Source organism: Halictus rubicundus, chromosome 9 (assembly GCF_050948215.1).
Source record: "Halictus rubicundus isolate RS-2024b chromosome 9, iyHalRubi1_principal, whole genome shotgun sequence".
Classification (NCBI taxonomy): Eukaryota; Metazoa; Arthropoda; class Insecta; order Hymenoptera; family Halictidae; genus Halictus; species Halictus rubicundus.
Genome location: NC_135157.1, coordinates 12,044,080 through 12,062,148, shown reverse-complemented (window position 1 = coordinate 12,062,148; position 18,069 = coordinate 12,044,080). Strand labels below are relative to the sequence as shown.

Below are 18,069 nucleotides of genomic sequence, written 5' to 3'. Positions count from 1 at the left end.
GCGCCGAACATCGCGTCCCAGTTTGTAAGCTCGCAAAAACCCTGTCGAACATTCCGCTGCTCGGACGCTGGCTACTTAGGGCTCCGGTGAAAAGTGTGTCAGTAAATATGGAGACCCTTCGTCGTCTCGGCCGTATGCCGGCATATAGCGGCATTATGCTCGTGGCGCGACACGCGTCCCGCGTCCCTCGTTCTGTCACCTATCGCGTGTCGTTTCTCCTCGCGGCCGCAATTTGTTGCGGCCCCGTGCCGCAAGAACCGGCGGAAAAAGCCGCTGATGATCCACGGTGACAGCATGTAATAAACCCCGAGACCTGCCAGCCGGTAATTTGTACCCTGGAATATATTTGGTCCTCGCGTTTCATGACTTCTCCACGGTGTATCTCTTACAAAGTATACATTCTGCACGACGCTCCGGGGCCGTGTTATTAGCCGCGAAATTACCTTGATTTGCATGAACTTCTTCCTGGAAAACGTGCCGGAAGACGATCAGGATCAATCAGTGGCGCGTTATTCGCGTTTCGACGCGGAGCGCTAGATTTTAGTTCTTTCAAAAGTGTCCGAAGAACCTTGAACTTCATGAAAAATGCGTATACACGTACATACAACCACGAGCGCCCAAAACTTCGCGTGCAAGAAAAGAGAACGCGATGCCGACGGCTCTGGATGACGAGTCAGTCTTCCGGGCGACATGGTGGCAAATGGCAGGCATTCGCGACGGTTCCGTTCGAGCGGAAAGGAAGATCCGGATCGGCGATCGTCTGTCGATGCCGAGGGGGCTTTGTAAGTTCGCGCACGAGGTCCGCGTCGTCCCGGAGAGGCCGGCACGCCGCCCACGTCGTCGCCGATTATCGGGAGGTGCACGTGAAAGGTAAGGGCAGCCCCGATCGAGGATAACGATCGTTTATCGGCGCCAACGCGCGGGACCGCGCTATCGTTTCCCCTCGGCCCTCCTTGTCGACAGATCGATTCAAGGAAATGGAGAATTGCGGTAATTGCGATAAGTGAACCCGATATAACGTTCACCTGGGACGACGATCGCCACCTCCTCGCCGGAAAGGTGTTAATCCGCGAGCCGCGGAGATTTACGATGCGAGTCGATATCGCGAGCGAGAGCACCGCTCGATTCGACGCGAATGAAATATATACCGGCGGTGCCGCGCGAGAACCGCGAGGGCTCATCGTCGTTTACATTTCCTCGGGGTGCGTTTACAACGCCGCGGAGATCGTCCTGGTACTCGATTTGCTTCGATTACGGGAGAGCGCCGCTCCGAGGTTCGCGATCTTGATCGGAACAATGTTCATCGCGGTTTCTAGGTCTGCGATTCTCGGAGCGATTTGTATCCGAGGTTGTTCGCGAAACCTAGACTGAGAAGTTCAAACCGATCTTAATCTAAGCTTAGCGAACAGGAAGAGAACTCATTTTTAACCGAATGAAAAGTTCAATCAATCGGTGCTAAACTAACATCGACAACAAATTAAATAATATTTCGGTTTCAAGGAAATTGGTAACATACATATTCAGTGGATTCTGTTCGAAATCTTTATTGCAAATCTGACTCGACGTTGTAGTGCAAGAGGTTAATGTGGAATCATACGCCGCAGCCATTTTACAACGACGTGAAGATGGAAATCGGTCTCTTCCAAAGGATCCGCGGCCCTTATCAACCGTCCTCGAGTACCCGAGGAGCTCCCACAGCAAGCTAGCAAATACAATTAACCCGTCGACCAAGATTCCAGGATTGCACTCCAGAAAACGGTGGTCTTTGCCGAGCGGCGAGTCCGCCGTTTACAAACCGCGGTTCCGATCGGTCCTCGGAACCGTTTGAACAGTGTTCGGCAACAAAGTGTCCCGGCTATGGGAACGCGCCCCCGAGCGTCGCGGTCCCGGCGGCAAAGCGGAGGATCCTTGCGCTGAAGAGTGGCAAGGTATGTTTCCGCGGACGGGTTCGCGGAAAAAGAGTGTCGCCGTGCGGGGGACGAGCAAACGGGGTACGCGGGAGCAGCGTGTAGGACGGAATATAAGTGAAATCGCAATAATTACCGGCGGCACGGATCAGAAATCCTACAATACGGTAGTCGGGTAGGCGGTATGGGCCACGAACAGGCGCATACAGGTATACGCAAGCTCTTTGTCGGACGGAGGTGGAGTACGGGTTATATTGGCGCCACCTCCTGCACGGTTAAGCGAGCGACTAGGGCAGACTTACGCCTTACGCCTCTCTCTCTCTACCCCACCCTCTGTCTCGCACCCGTGCACACTCTCTCGCTCGTGCTCTCTCGCGGTCTTTCCCTTTGTCTCTCTCGGTTGCTCGTCTCTCCCCTTTCTCCCTGTCCTCTTTGTCTCTCGCTGGTCTCCCCCCTTCGTGCTCCCCTCGCGACACCTCTCGCTCGCTCGCGCCGGCACGTTCTGTTCCGTTCTCTCTCTCTCTCTCCTCTCTCCTACCTCTTCCACGTTTCGGTTGCTCGCATGCTCGCTCGCTCGCTCGCACTCATGCACGCTAGCTCGCACGCTGGCTGGCTCGGCTCTCGGCTCGGCTCGGTTTGCTCGCTCGCTCACTCGCTCAGCCGCGAGCGCTCTCTGCCCTCCCCCCCGCCTGATGCTGCAACTCCGGCTCGGCTAACCCAACCTAACCCGCGGGCCAACTTCATTCCACGCCGACTGACCACCACCGACGGCCGTCGTCGTCCTCGACGCCGTCGTCGTCGTCATAGAACGCGGGTCACGCGACACGCTGCGTCGACACGGTTCCCCCTTGTGTGCTCGTGCCCGTGCCCGTGCCCGTGCTCGTGCTCGTGTTCGTGCGTCCTCTGCGCCCCGCTTTTTTCGCGCGCGCGCCACCCCCGCCGACTCGCGAGAGACCCTCTCCAAGAGAGACCATCGGGATCCCCGATCACAGTGACAGCTCCGAACGCCACGGACAAAACCCGTCAGGTGCGACAGAGATAGTGAGTGACTACCAACTAACCAGTTCGCGTTTCTTTCATCCCCTTCTCGGAGAACCGACTTCCGCTTCCGGGTGACAGAGGTCTGCTTCCTAGCAACGACCCTCCCGAAGAGGTTCGCCGGCCGACACCGTCATGGACATGTCCGAGGACTGCTGGGACCACGTGGGACTCCTCCAAGAGGTCTCCGGCGCGGAACCACCCCCGCAACCACCCGCACCCGACTTCCTAATTCAGCAACAGGAGGTGAGCAGCCGATTTCTTTTCCCTCGACGCGACGCTGCACTCGAGGAACAGGTCGGTACATGGCTCTTGGCAAAAGCGCGGGAGAGTGTGTGGTAGTTTTTACAGGTTTGCGGATCGGTGTCGACCGTTTTCGACCCTTCCGTGCCCGGTTCTTTTTAATTGGCTGTGGGACCACGTGGTGGTCGCACAACTGCCACTCGAGTATGTTCGGTTTGTGTGGGGACTGGCGATGACGCTGTCGTACTTTAGAAAGGGTGCTTTATGAAATTCATTTTGATGTTGAATCTTTTCTTCTCATTTTTATATGTTAATAAAAATTCGGTGACCACTTCTCCTGAATCCTGGATGTCGTCCTAAGTGGGACCGCAAGTCCAGGATGCTTCTGGTAATCCCGATTTTCCGTGCTCTACATTTTCCGATTTATTGCCAATTTGATTAATCTCGTGCTTCTTAGGAGGCAACGATGTTCTACGAAGAAGAAACGAAACGAATCAGTTTCTTTTGACGTTTCGTTTGTCATAGTTCGCCCACGAGAATTTGAATTATATTGGAATTATAAGATATGTAGATCGCAAGATCTGTAATCTAAACTACCTCAGCTCATTTTGCCTGTTCTCATGAACGTTACATACTCACAAAATATCACAATTCTTAATATTTCGGAAGAATCGACCTTTCAGCAATTATAACAAATTTTGCGTAATGTATTATGTATAATGACCGTAGTTTATTTGTAGATGACACGTCATTTGCAATGCTTGCAAGCGTTATACTTTTAGAACAAATTTTATATAGCACCGTACACAATATTTTATAGCAATAAGTGAACATTGAACTCGATCTGGAAAATTATAGTTTTCCAGAATATTCCAGCGAGTATTCCTCCTAGATACAGAAAACATCTAGAGAGCGTCGTTTAGAGCAGTGATCTTCGAGCTAATCTAGGATGCGCAGGTGGACGCGTGCAACGGTGTTACGCGTTATCATTTCATACTTCGCATCGCGAAACGTTTTTCCCGCTCTGCACGAGACACGGTGAAATCCTGGGTAGTTTAAGAATTTTCCGCCGCCTCTGAAATTCATAGGGACTCGCTTCCTCGGCGGCCAACTTTCACCGCGATCGATTCCCGCCGAATCGATACTCGATTCGCGTCCGCGAAAGGATCGGCGAAAAGCTTTCGAGCGTGTCTATTCTTGGAGAACAGCGGTTTACATAACGGGCATCCGCTAACGAAGTTCGGTTACAGATATGAAATGAAATCCCTGCTCGCCTCTAATTGGCACATTATAAATTAAAACCACTTTGCCGTGCACGCGATCACCGAGGCTAATTTATCCGACGTCTCGATGCATCGACATTCCGCCGCTCCGCCTTCAATAAGCCCCGCCGGGGGAACGACATTGAGCCAATTTGACGGAATTAATCGTTACCGAATTCTTCGACATCGCGGAATATGCGAGTCCGCTTTCGCGAGTCCGAGGGATCGCGTGTAACGACTTCCGAGCGCATTCTTTCGGCCTCGAGCCGGCCTAATGGAACTCGCTCGGTGGCCGATCTAAACATCTCGAGATGTAATCGGATAGAGTAATTACCGACTCTGCATACAACGTGGGAAGTTGTAAAAAAATGGTTTCATAGTTGCTTCTGCTGTTTCGTATCGCTTGTTTAGTTTAATAAGTGCGGGAGCGCCGCCGCGCCGCGCCGCGCCGAGGCGATCGCGTTGCAAAGCTGATTGAATGCGCGTTTACCTTAGCCGAGGAAGCCGTTCCAATTATGTAATCTGATTGGGAACCTTTCTAACGAACTTCCCTTCGACTGGCTGCAAATTATTAACGTCGCATTCTGTGATGGCTGCTTCTCATTTTATTGAAGACCGACCTGCCAAAATTTTCACCTTTTCCTCAATCCTCAATTTAAGCAAACTTGGCTTGAAGATTGAAATATTCTATATCGTGACAAATTCATTTCTAGCGAGTACAGCCCAATTGCCATTAGCATAAAAAATTCCCTACGGCTTCCGAGATTCTATAGCTGGGAGCTAGACAGCACAGGGTACAATCATTTTCTACTTTGTGCAACAACCCCTCGAGCGAACTGACCAGCAGGTAGCATCGCGGCTCGACTTCCCAGGTGTATCAATTAGGTAAACTCCTCGACGAAGCACCTAACGCTTTCCATATTCCATGGGTTGTCATTATCTAGTCGATCCTCCGAAACCATGGTATTTCCAGCCGTTGGACGTGACCGGAGTGCAGAAATCCCTGTGGCCAGCTGTCCTTCTCAATTTCACTGTTTGCCCAAGCAAAACCGACGATCGGAACGATCGAGCCCGATCGAGGATCGCCAAACACCGTTCTCTTGGCTGTTGAATGGTGAACGGGGAAAAGTGCGTAGGGGGTGGGAGAGAAAGGTGTAGAAGGGGTGCAGAGGGGGGGAACGGAAGAAGAGGCAGCCCATTCCGTTTCAATTTCGTGGATCCCACGTAACGAGCCCTGGCGGAGGAAGAGCGTGGGTCCATGGGCCTGTTCGTTACGGTGCCCTGTAATCAGACCGGAAATTATAGGCATTTAGTCGAGCATGAATGAGCGGATAGGAAAGTTTAAGAAGATATCGGTGGCATCGGGGCGTCCGAGGCGCGTGCACTCGGTCCCGGCCCCTCTTCGTGGCCTTTCCTACCCGTTTCTGTCCCGCCGCCAATTTCTAGAGGCACCTGCAGCTGCGATCCAGCCCCGAGATCAAGGCCCAGATTCACCTCCGATATACAGGGTGTTTCGCCCAATTTTTATCGCCCCGAACGCTCCTGCCATGCTCGAAGCTTCGCACGAGGCGAAGGCGAACGCTAAAAAATCACCAGAGGATGCAATCACAAATTCACTTGAAGAACTGGCTCATATCACCAGACTAGTATTTTTATGCGAACGATAAATGTTCTACACTGATTGCACGGAACACAAGCTAAATGACAATGTATCTCTTCTTTTAATAACTTCTTTAGTTACTCTCTTATTCGTCTAGCATTTTAAAAATGTCTTGATACGTGGGTATAAATATTAATTTTTAAGCTTGCCAGGAGAATTATATCAATCATTGGTGCTGCAGTCAAAGTGTTAAACTCCTTTGGAAAATCAGAAAATGGGGAAAATGGTGTACTTCTTTGACATAGTTCTTCCGTACGAATTTTCTGCCGGAAAGAGAGACGAGTTTGGAAGAAGCGGAAGCAAGACTCGGTGCGACAAACTTGATGAAACACCGTGTATGAAGTACAATGTATCCGGGCATCTTTTCTCGAGAGCAAACGTTTCGGCGCGACGCGGTGGTCGGGCGGTGATGCGGCCGGGGATTCTGGGACACGAAACTGTATCGACGTTAATTCGTCTTGGCGGGTACGAGACGGTAATAACCACGGCAACATAAGTTGCAATCAGCTGTCTATCCGTATGGGTGTGTTGGACCGCGGCGGCACGCACACTCGCCTCGAGCATTATTATGATAAACGATTATACGCGTGCGTGTACACGGACACGTTGATTGCACGCGGTGCCCTGTAGAATCCGCGTTCCCGCTGTTATTATTATTAAATTGCTTCCTTAGTGCACGCGAAGAATTACAAACAACCGATCGAGCGTGGACAAGGGGGCGCGGCGGCGCGGCGGGATGCACACTCTGCAGACCGCACTCCTCTGCAACGCTGCACTTCCCCGCGCTGAACCGGCCGCCATGGAAATTTCCTTGCGGGGATTTTAATACGCGACCGAATTAAAACATTAAAAGGCTCGCCGGACTGGCGACGCGCACTCAAATTGCCCCCGAAAGGAGCACGGACAGATTACGGTGCAAATTGCGGCGAGTCGCGAGTCCGTTCCACCGGGCTTGCAAATGAGTACCGTTTTAGATGAGTCTGCCGATCGATCTCCGAGTCAGTGTCATCAATTTTTTCTGCCGCCATGCTCCCAGCCCGAGTTGTAGAATTTCGCAAGACCATCCCTCATTGGCGAACCTTAATTGTTCAAAAATGCCCGGAAGATAAATTCCAGAAATTTGTCTTAGCTGTTGTCACACATCACAATTGAACATTTATTCTTCTATATTAACGCAATACGAATCGATTTTTCTAAAAGCATCTAAACTTCCTTGGAAAAATTTCCCTCTTCTCAGTTTAACACTGAAACATAAAGTATTCTTATTACTTTTAATGACACGAGGAAATGTTTCAAGAAATCTATGTGTCTATCTGTGTCTCACAAAACCCGTTGTTTCATTGCGTGCCTGTGCATGTTCGTTTCATGTAGAAATCATCTGATACAGTTTCAAACAGGCGAAACGCACAGTGTCAATATCTTTTGATTGATAGGGGAAAACGAAAGAAAATAAAACAATAGGCTTTGAAAGAATGATTTTCCCTAGAAAATTTTCTCACGTCATTCAAAATAACCTGGATGTCTTATTCGCCATTCTTAGTTAACTCCGTAGATACTGTTTTTTAATACACACCTGATAAAGATCTCACCACACCGAAGCAAATAAGGCCACGCTAAAAATGGCATAACCAGTTCATTACTTCACTGCCGTCCGTCTTCCTTACAGAAAAACGCTTGTCCTGGATCGGAGATAACCGGAGCACATTTCGTACTTCGCCGAAGTGTTTATTCTATTAAAACTGTATAAATAACTTCGGGGTACCGATAAAAAATCGACACGGGCCACTCGAGCCAGCGTCGCAGATATAAATCGTCCGTGAAGCGTCCCGATAAAGGTTTTCGATTGAATCGCGCGAAGAAATCGAGCCGATCGACGGTACGATAAAGCAAATGACCGGTATCGAAGTCGATGTGAGTAACGAGCTCAATTAGAACGGCTCGCGGTGCTTCTTCTGGTTTGAGCGGGGACAAATATCGGTCCCAGCTGCGCGTGAAGAATACCGGCTCGCGAACGATGCCGATCGAATCCGCACCTGCGGCGCGGCGGCCGAAATAGAGTTCGCCTCGGAAGGCCACGGTCGTCCCCATGGCTCGCTATACTCGCGTTGCATACTCGGCTCGCTCACGTATGAGTTTCCCACGGCGGGCCAGGATGGGCCCGCGCGGGCCCGTGTGGGAATATCGGGGCTTATTACTCGCGCATAGGTAACACGTTCGATCGGCGATCGGCCGTCGATTTTCGTATTCCTTCCTCGTGTGCGTTTTCTCCTCGCTTTACCCGCCCCCTTTCTTCCAGCAACCCCCCTCTCTCCACCTTCTCTTCTCACTCGAGCTATCTTTTTCACGCAGTTTCTCTTTTTTATCTTGTCCGACTTCCTTGGGATTTATCGCGTTGGTCACCGAGGCTTCTTATTTTCTGTCTCGTGATATATTAATGGGTCAAATTAGAAGCTATTTTAGACTGTTTAATTCTAGTATAATAATACATTTAATTCAAATATATTCTCGTATACCCTCGGTCAATAGGAATGGCCAATAACTAGACTGCGGATCTTGTAAAATAAAAATTTTCCCGAGCGAGTTGCAAGAAACAGAAATTAGTAACAAATATGTTCGTCCTTTCAGTAAGGTCAGTAAGTCAAAAATGGTGTAACAATGTTCTTAAATTCCTGCAATGTTTTCTAACATTATTCTTAAATTCTTGCAAGGAGTATAATCCGCAATCCTTTAATAACCTGGCTGGTCCAAAAGAGAGCAAGGGCGCCGCAGCGCAAGGAATTCCCCGGTGCACGATATTAATAGTTTAAGCCCCGTTCACACCGAAATCCGGAGCCAGGAGGAAGTCTCGAGGCTCCGGATCACGTACGCGCGTTCGTGAGAGAACTCGGCCGATTCGTACGATAACGACGGCGTACGAGCTGCTTCCGAATTGCTGTTTTCGCTCGGACACCGGCCGGGCATCGTCGTGAAAATGAAATGAGAAGTGGAACGAGGCTGGGCTGGCAGGCCTGCACGGAATTCCACGCGGCTCCCAGGACGAACGCGAGCGACAAGGCGACGCGCGAGGCTTCTGATCCTTGATGCAAAGCGTCCTGCGTCGCGAACGTCAACCCAACTCGCCTCTCCTTCCCCCCAACCCTGTCCTAAAAAATAGGGTACGTCACTGCCAACACCACCGTTTCCCATATAAATCCGTGCACGCTTCATGAACAATGAGAATTAGGACATACGTACCGTTTCATTTTGTACAAACTTAACTTTACTATGCTTTATTTTCGCAAAGCTTGGTGGCTGAAATTTGGTTCCATGCACGGGCAAAGAACCGTTTTGAAATTAAAAAATACTTTTTAAAAGGAAACAGGCATACAGCTTCGATAAAAAATTTTGTAATCATCTTGGATTCTTTGAAAGTAAAATAGAAATAGAAATCAGAGTGTTTATTATCTGTAAATAATAGAATGAAGATCTTTCTGTCCCAATGGTACGTCTACAGTTTCGTTGACATATAGAATAAAAATACCGTCATTCGGAAATAAACGATGTTAAAATAAACGTGTTCATCTGTCACGCTGACAAACTGTACTTTACCTCGAATAACACAACGAAGACGGAGTATTTTCGTCGCTTTTTAGCATAAACGATGACAAACGCGTCACACGACTCGCATGATCGTTCGACGCAATTTTCTACCTCTCTCAATGCAAACAGCAACGTTCCCAACCGATAGTTTGACGGAAAGAACGAAGATTTCGAAGTCGGGACTTGGAGCCCCACCTCGGGCAACTCCGTCGCCCGATTGGAATTCACCGAGAGCCCCACCGTCGAGTGTTCATTGTCGGGAAAATGAGAAACGATAATCGAGCCTCCGGCTGTTCCCTGACGGCCGCGGGATTTATGTGCTCGTCCGGGATCCAGATGGGCTGTCTCGTACGCTAGATACTGCTCGACTGCGCGAAGATACCGGCCACTTATAAATGAAAATCGTACGGCCGAGTGAATGTAAACGCGAAACAGCTCGCATTAATGTCCCCTGGAACAAGCGTTCTTATTTCCGGAGATTGATCGCGGCTTTAACGGTTTCCTTTTTATTGAATAGTTGTCCCACAACGATCCACAGCACTCTGCTCACCTCTGGCTCTCGATCCCGCGATTGCAGGGTGCAACGAACACTATCCCAGAGTCTTCGTCCTGTAATTGAGACGTTGCGAAAGGTTCTACTTTGCTGACGAAATGGAGTTTCAAACGCGTAAGTGATCAAAGAATTGTCTTAACTTCATCACACGTTGAACGTTGAAATTAGTGTTTAGGTGCATAGGATTTGCATAGAATCGAGCAAGATTTTTCAAGACACACGTCCAATAGTGTGTGCAGCCTTGGACAAACAAATTTACGATGCACCGTGTTCTCAACGGTTGACCAACTCCCGCGAGTATATTATGCTATCAACGATTGCGAAAATCGCGGAGGGTGAGATTTACGCTCGGGGCGGCAGTGACGTATGAAAACGGTCCGGTGGAACGCGGTTCCGGTCAAAGCGTCAACGAAAGTTGTTTTTCTGAGCGGCGATGGCCGCGATAAACATAATTTAAGCGTCGACGACCAGCAATGGCCGTCGGAGCCGACGCGACGCGACGCGGCGGCGGCGGCGGCGGTTCATCGGGCGGTTTCTCGGCCCCGCGAAATGTAGGCGTAGCCGGCAGATCGGCAGCGTATATCAGGTAATCGCGGCTATCCCGACGGTAGACCATTAATGCATTTCATCCTTATCAATGGCGGCCGTTCGTGACAATTATTTTTCCCTTAATGTCGCCTCTAAATATCTCCGGGGACAGTTTATGTCCTCGCATTAGAACTGGCGCGCAACCGCTCTCGACGATACGACACCAGATTCGAGCGTAAACCAACCGACAAGATTCCCGGAGCTGAAATTTATTAGGTAGCCATAAATTATGGCGTGGTACACCTGTGCTTTACCCGCGTGAGCGCGGACTTGTCTCGGGCCCGATCACTCTCGAACCGTCTCTTTATAGCCCCCGACTTCTACTTCCGGCCGAGAAACCCCCTCTCGACCACTCTTCTTCTTTGATATCAGTGCTCGAATCCTCACGGTACTTTCGAATAGCGACGAAGAAGCGGCGGAGGCCCCGTTATCAACGGCTGATCTTGACGTCTCGGCCGCAGTCCATGGGATACGTCGCACCTTTAGTTCTTTAAACCACGCCAGCTGTATGCTGCCGGCTCTCTTAATTCCTTTAGGACCAGATCTCATCGGTGTATTAATTAAGGGTGATTAACAGCGAGCCGGATAGGGCCCGATCGGTCCTCGTGCTCTCGTAGGTCCGCGGTGATCCTTTGACCCACGTCTCTCTCGAATACACCTGTTCCCTATCTCCAAAAACTGGACCTGAAGTGTCCCCAGACCTTGCACGGGAAGCTGGCTTCACGATTGTATCGTCTCGAACAATTCGTTTAACACTGGACCTACCGACCTCTAAACTAGACTCATATATATTCCTTTATAATTATAACAGGACTTTTATGGTAACATGTACTTCAAAATTTCTCAAGAAAATATTTCTAACTTCACAAAAGCAAAAATCTGAAATCCGTAATTTGGCCGGTGCGATAATTCTAGTGGTGAAATTGTGAAAATAAAAATTTTCTTGTCGAAGATAAAATTCCTACACTTTCAAACTGAAAGCGTTTCGAATTGATACAAGGGGTGATTGTAGATTAAGTAAGACCACTTTCTTAAAACATCTCCGATTTTTATGTCTTCGTCCTACAACCAAATAAATAAGAAGGAGAATAATGAATGTAAAACGTCGGAGACTCTCTGTGGACATTAAAGTTTCCAAGAATTACAGTTTCAACGGAGTAAAGAGATTTCGAGATTAACAAGCGGCGTGAATGAACGAATGAAGTTCCAAAAGCGATAAAACCGTTCTCTTATTTTACCAGCAGTATTCCGATCGGCACAGTTCTCTGCCGCGCGAAGGTGTTTCAGACGAATTCCGCGGCGAGTACACCTGTTACCCGTGTACGCTATCTCTCGAAACGAAGTAACAGTTTCGTAGCTCCTTGGAAATTCCGGAATGCGATTAATCACGGCCCGTTGATTGCATTCGAACCCGACGAAACTCTCCGGTGGATCGTATTCCGTGAGACGTCGGCCTGTACACAAGTTCGCCCCGGCGTGCCACCGTGTACGTCTCTGAACGTATTTAACCGCCATCATTTGCCAGCTTCGAAGGTCGTTGGAACCAGACAGATAATGCCTGTCTCGCTTAATACCGGCTGTCTTGCTAAGTGACCTATTTCGTGGATTCCTTGGAGTGTAATGTCTCAGTGCGCGCTATTGTCTGTTAAACTCGGATGGACGACAGGGTAATGGCGCGCTTTACGATTCAGAGATTCAATATTCTCGGGGTGAGCGCCTGTGCCGAACCGGTTTACACACGCTGAACAGATTCGCCATTTATGGCTCCATATTTACTGGTTCGATTTGCCAAAAATACAAATTAATCGATTCGAGAATTGGTCCATCTACAAACACAATGATACTATTTTCGTGTCAACGAGAGTAACAGACTTTTAAGCTACAGAATCATTACCCCTTATTTTCAACAATCACTGTTGAAGTAGGTGCACACTTGGGAATTTTGTCCAGGAATTATGGAACTGGTCAATCTATAAATTTAATAGAAACATAATTCTAAGCTACAGAGTTATTATCATCCCCTGTTTCAATAAAGAAGGAATTAGCAATTTCTTCCCCTTCGCACTTGAAACTTGGAAACTTCGTCTGCCAAGAATCATTTGATATCTTCAAAATTCTGAACAATCAATAGGACTTATATATTCGTCTCTAATTCAAATGAAAATTAGGAATCCGTCATACCAGAAGTGCCCTTTCTCCCCAAAAATTATGGTCGAGCGAATCCCACAGACACAGTCCCGACGGGATCAGTAAATGCACAATCCCCGAACCGCTGGAGAAACATCGCGATCCCGCTGCAAGATCCAGTTTTCTGGCCTTGCATCAGCGTCCACAGATGTCCGTAATTACAACCCCCTTATAGTATAAAATATGAGCGCAGTTAATCAGGCTCGCCGTATGCGTCCCCGAGGAAAGAAATTACACGGCGGATCCCGGGGCATCAATCTCGACGGAATCGGGCAGAATGATCGCGAGGAGCTCGCGCGAGATCCACGGCCACGATACGATACATCGTCCTCTCTGTTGATGTTGAATTTCGTACCGCGCCGCGATACTATCTTCCCACAATCTGGCGTCCCACGCAGAGAGCTCCCATGGCGCGGAGGAACGAGGGGGAGAGGGGGAGGAGTGGGGAGGGTGTAAGGATGGGAAGATGTCGCTAGACGGGACGGTCCATCGAGGGCCGTTTCGCCTCGATGATATCTCCTTTTCGGAACGGGAGGCGCGTTGCTTCGGTTCACACGGATGTAACAGCCCGGTATTCCGCGCTCGCGAGTGCGCACGGTACGCACTTGTCGCCACGGCCTGGGCCACTTGCCGACCCTTCCTGCTTCCAGCCCTGCAACCCCTACTGCGAGCTCGCACGCCTCGGATCGAGGCTTTCTTCGACTGGAAACACGTGACACGTGCATCCCGTATCGACTGGACACGTGCAATGCACCGTACGGTTCCACGCTCGGCGCAACCCCCATCCTTGATGGTCCTCTCGACGTCGTCGCTCAAGTAGATCGCGTTTTCCGCTGTAATAACAACGGCTGGAACAGCTGAAAGCGAACGTCCGCGCCCATAACCGCGGGAAATTGCTCGTCGCCTCTTCCTTTTCGACGTTCTTTGTTCTGTATACACCGTCGATCTACGAGTGCACTTCAATCATTGAGGGCTATCGAAGCTTTGCATCGATGAGTGGAGTGAGTTAAATGTTGCAATTTTTGAAAATACGCGGTCTGAAAGTGGTAAGCTCTAGCAGGAGAGTTCACGTTCGGAAACATGGTCCACAAGTGACCATTTATCCGATACCCATTTTCGAACTAAACTGGGAAACCACAATGACTGCATATATTACCTCCTTATCGAAGTATTACCGTTTGTACGCATCCTTACCATAGTTATAGTCGAAGGGAATCAGAAATGTGATTTTTTCTAACTCAATCGAAACTATCACCTGTAATAGAAAGGTTGTCTTTATCGACTTAGCTCAGAAGTTACGTGTTGTAAATGTTCATGTTCACGAGTCTACAACGATACCTGGTTGTAGACTTTTATAGCCAGTATTTTATGGAGATCATCGAACCTTTCAGATTCTGTGGAAGACGTAGATGTAGCAAGGGTTCGATAAATGTCAGGATGCTTCACTTCTGAAGCAACGTTCTAGAAAGTAGAAAAATCATGTTGCTCCCTCGGGGCCAATGAAGAAAGAAAATGGAGACAGAAATATTTGGTACACCTCGGACCAGGGCCCGTTTGTACTCGTCGGAAGCCATCTTTCGAGACTCGAACCGCCGCGCCGAGCGAAATGAATTTTTGTTTTTCTGTGTACGGCGCGCAGTTTTAAGAACCCCGGGCGACCACTTGTTGCTAAAAAAGATCGCGGCGGCTGCGTCGACGGGAGAATGAACCGTAAGACCCGCAACAAGAAACAGGATATCGGTATTGGGAAGAAGAGTCGATTCCCGGAGCAGAGTCGGGCTAGGTACAAGAGATCCACGTACGCCGCGCGCCGGGGCGATGAAGCAATCGACGAATGATTATAGCACCGGTCCGGCCGGGCCCGTCCGGATGTACCTTTATCGCCGGTAATCGTAACTCTTTTAAAACTCGTCGACAGAACGGGCACACGCAAGCGCGCACTCGACGAGCCGTGACACGGGGCAGTTCGATCTTTCCAGCGAGCAGTAAAAATCTTTTCTGTGTCGTTGCGGCGGTATCACGCACGCCGTGTCCCGGAGCTCTGCCTCTCTATTTTCCGACAAGCTCGCTTTCTCCCCTTCCGCGTCGCTTTCTTTTTTTTTATCCTTTTTCTCTCTCGCCTCTCTCGCCCCTCTCCTCCAGCTTCGTTCCTCTTTCGCTTCCGTTCCCTTTGACTTCTGGCGTTCCCAGGCAGCGGGAGCCCTTCCCCGTGTCGCTCCTTTAAAAGTTTCCGACCCTTGGCGTAAACTGCGAGAGCCGCTTCGGGGTTCCCCCGTTCTAATTGAACGAACCCTCCTCGCCAGCCACGCTCCGCTCCGGAGAGGGTGAGTTTATCTCGACGGGTTAACGCGCCGCCACCTAGAAGTGGGAGTACGTAGAAAGCAACTCCGCCTTTATTCCTGCGTGCACGGCTCTCTATCGTCTACTCTCCGCTCCGGTTCTCTTCCGTTCTCGTCTCTCTTCTAGCCGGCTAGCAGCCGGCCGCGTTTATTAAGCGGGAGGCGCCGCACGCGGCCCTCGAGTATTTTAACGCAACAGTTTGCGGTCCAGCCCCCGTGCCCGAAAACCCCACCGGCCTCGTCCCCAATGGTAAGGATCTACGCTGCTGGCAGCCAATCTTCCTTCTGCAGACACTCCCGTGCAACGTCACGCGAGAATTTCGCGACATTCTTGCACGAGATTGCGCGGTTTCGATGCCCGGGGACGGGCGCCGATGTACGAGATGACCTGGCGAAGGAACTGTCTGTCAAACGGACGTCTGAACGATTTTTCTGGAATCCGGAGACTTATTCTTGAATTTTGCTTTGATACTAGGATCTTGCCGAGATCTGAGAAATCGGTCGTAAGGGCCAGACAGCTGAATAAACATAAAATGAGAATAATCCGACTGTCAGGCGGTCGTCGGAATAATTTTTCGGAACGAATATTCTTTTCACGCTACACGCAACACTACTCCTAGCATCGCTTTAATGAACCACCACAGTTTATGCATTTATAGCGCGCCATAACACACAGCCAGCAATAAAACAAAGATTTCAATAAAACGCACACAACTTTACAAGCGCAATAAAGCCGGAGGCGCAGGAAATAAAAGCCACTTTCCCATTTCGTAAACCAATATCTGAGCCATCAAACATGTATAAGGATACAGTTAATAAAATGTAATTATTAAGCCGGGTACTAGAGAACGCTCTTATCTGAATCTCGTTTCGAGTAAAATTTGAACCGTGTTCCGCGAGAAACGTGGCAACGCTCGAACCGTGTATTCGTCAATGAAGCACCCTGCTATGCATCAAAATTACTTGAAGCAGATACCGTCGATAAAACTCGGGTGTAATACGCGGGCCACGCTGCTGCCACGGGGTGAAAAGGATCCGGACAGGTGACGGGGATCGAGAGTGCTCGGCATGGGAAGGAGAAGAAAGAGAGAAAGAGAGAGAGAGAGAGAGAGAGAGAGAGAGAGAGGAGAGGCTGGCGAGCCGAATTAAAGGAACGACTTGTTGGTTAGTCGACTCCATCCTCCGGTCTCAGTTTTTCTCTGACGGGTCTCGGTGGCGAAACGAAGCGAAAGAGGGTGGAATGAGGTCGTTCAGGGGTTGGGGCCGAATGCGGAGTGAATGCCAGGCAATCTGTTTTCAGCGCGGGGGATAACTCGGCGTCCCTTCTAGCTTCAGCCTCCCCGCAGCCACCCCCCTCGGCTGTCATCCCCCTATTCTCCGTTCCCCTTTTCGGTTAGCTAGACTGCAACCGCGACTCGGTTACCTCCCACCGACGCTATCGACGACGCTGCCGGGCGTAAAAAGCACATCCGAATTGAATCATTGCTGAATAAGCGGGAAAGTGGCTGGCTAGGAGCCGAGGAGCGAACCAAGGAAACGCCGGGGAACCGGCTAACCCCCACGGACGAGGGTCGTTTTCCATCCGACTCATTGGTACACCTCCTCTGTCATGTCGACCGTTCCACCTTGCTCCTCCATCCACCCTCGCTTTTTCCCTATCCACCACTATCTACCTCTCTCCCCCTTTCTCTCTCTCTCTCTCTCTCTCTCTCTCTCTCTCTCTTTCGTTCTTTCACGCTTTGCTCGAAATGATCGTGCGAGTGTGCCGAGGCAGAAGCACTTCGATCCGGAAGCCCTTAGAAATCATAAAGAGCTTCTGCAACCTGGAACAGTGTTTTCTAGGTTGCGACCGACACCGGCGAAACAGGTTGACTGCGCGCGAAGCCACGGGGTTGGGGACAATGGGGTTCGTTGATCCGGTTGGTATTGCCGAAGACTGATGGAATGCCGATTAACTTTTGGGGAAGCTTCAGGCAATTTTAGACTCGATCACTCAGAGATATTCAGATGTTTAACCCTTGTGTAGCCAAGCGGGTAAGCACCCCCATTCACTGCGGTTCTTTCAACAATTTTTTAATGTTCTTCTGAAGACAGTACAGAACTGCTCTCAATGTCCATTCTTTGTTCACTGTCGATTTACAGTTCCAAAATAAGAATTAGTGCAGAAAATCTTGAACACTACACTTTTACCTTACCTATACGTTTTGGTTATCCACTTAGGGGTTAAGGGAAAAATCTCAGTATTGTTCGAAATTGAATGCAGGCTGGAAAAACAGCGTTCGAACATTATTAAATTATTCGGATTCTGTGAAATACAGTAGAACTACAGAAATACAGTAATCGAGCCTCAATAAATACAGTACATAGACAGTGCCATTTTTAACACTAGGTTTACGGGACCCGTCAAAATGACGGGTTCTAATATTTTTAATTTACGATTATTGAGATTGTGAAGATCCATCTACGTGGAGTTAGTCAACGAATTTATTTCTTTAGGTATGTGTTATTTAAAAAATGGCTAAAAACTTGGATAGACACATGCTTCTTATTTTCATAAAGTAATGTAAAATACTGGATTTTAGTACTCCGTAAATCTAGTGTTAAAATCCGTACTTAGATCATCAGATAAAGATTTATAATTGTTCCAACGCCTACAGTATCATATTAGAACCGAAACTGGAAAACCACAATGTCTATCCGGAATTGTATACAG

At 49.3% G+C, this 18,069-nt stretch overlaps 2 protein-coding genes across 4 annotated transcripts in view; both read left to right on the top strand.

The window, feature by feature from the left end:
* The first annotated feature begins 622 nt into the window (after positions 1-622).
* LOC143356992 (uncharacterized) lies at positions 623-2,676 on the top strand. Its single transcript, XM_076793107.1, is given in 5 exon segments — positions 623-870; positions 1,501-1,507; positions 1,572-1,677; positions 1,833-2,080; positions 2,082-2,676. Coding segments are annotated over 5 exon segments (687 nt in total). The 5' UTR covers positions 623-649; the 3' UTR covers positions 2,187-2,676.
* LOC143356928 (homeobox protein caupolican) overlaps positions 734-18,069 on the top strand; it is a 125,601-nt gene continuing 108,265 nt past the window's right edge. Inside the window, exon 1 of one of the 3 annotated variants that reach the window (XM_076792995.1) lies at positions 734-870. Coding sequence is in view for 2 of the 3 variants with exons in the window: in XM_076792992.1 (XP_076649107.1) it covers positions 3,081-3,242 (162 nt within the window). In the remaining variant the exon portion in view is untranslated. Of the gene's footprint in view, positions 871-2,872; positions 3,243-18,069 lie in introns of those variants that run through there. The other 2 variants (XM_076792992.1, XM_076792993.1) reach the window with 2 other exon arrangements.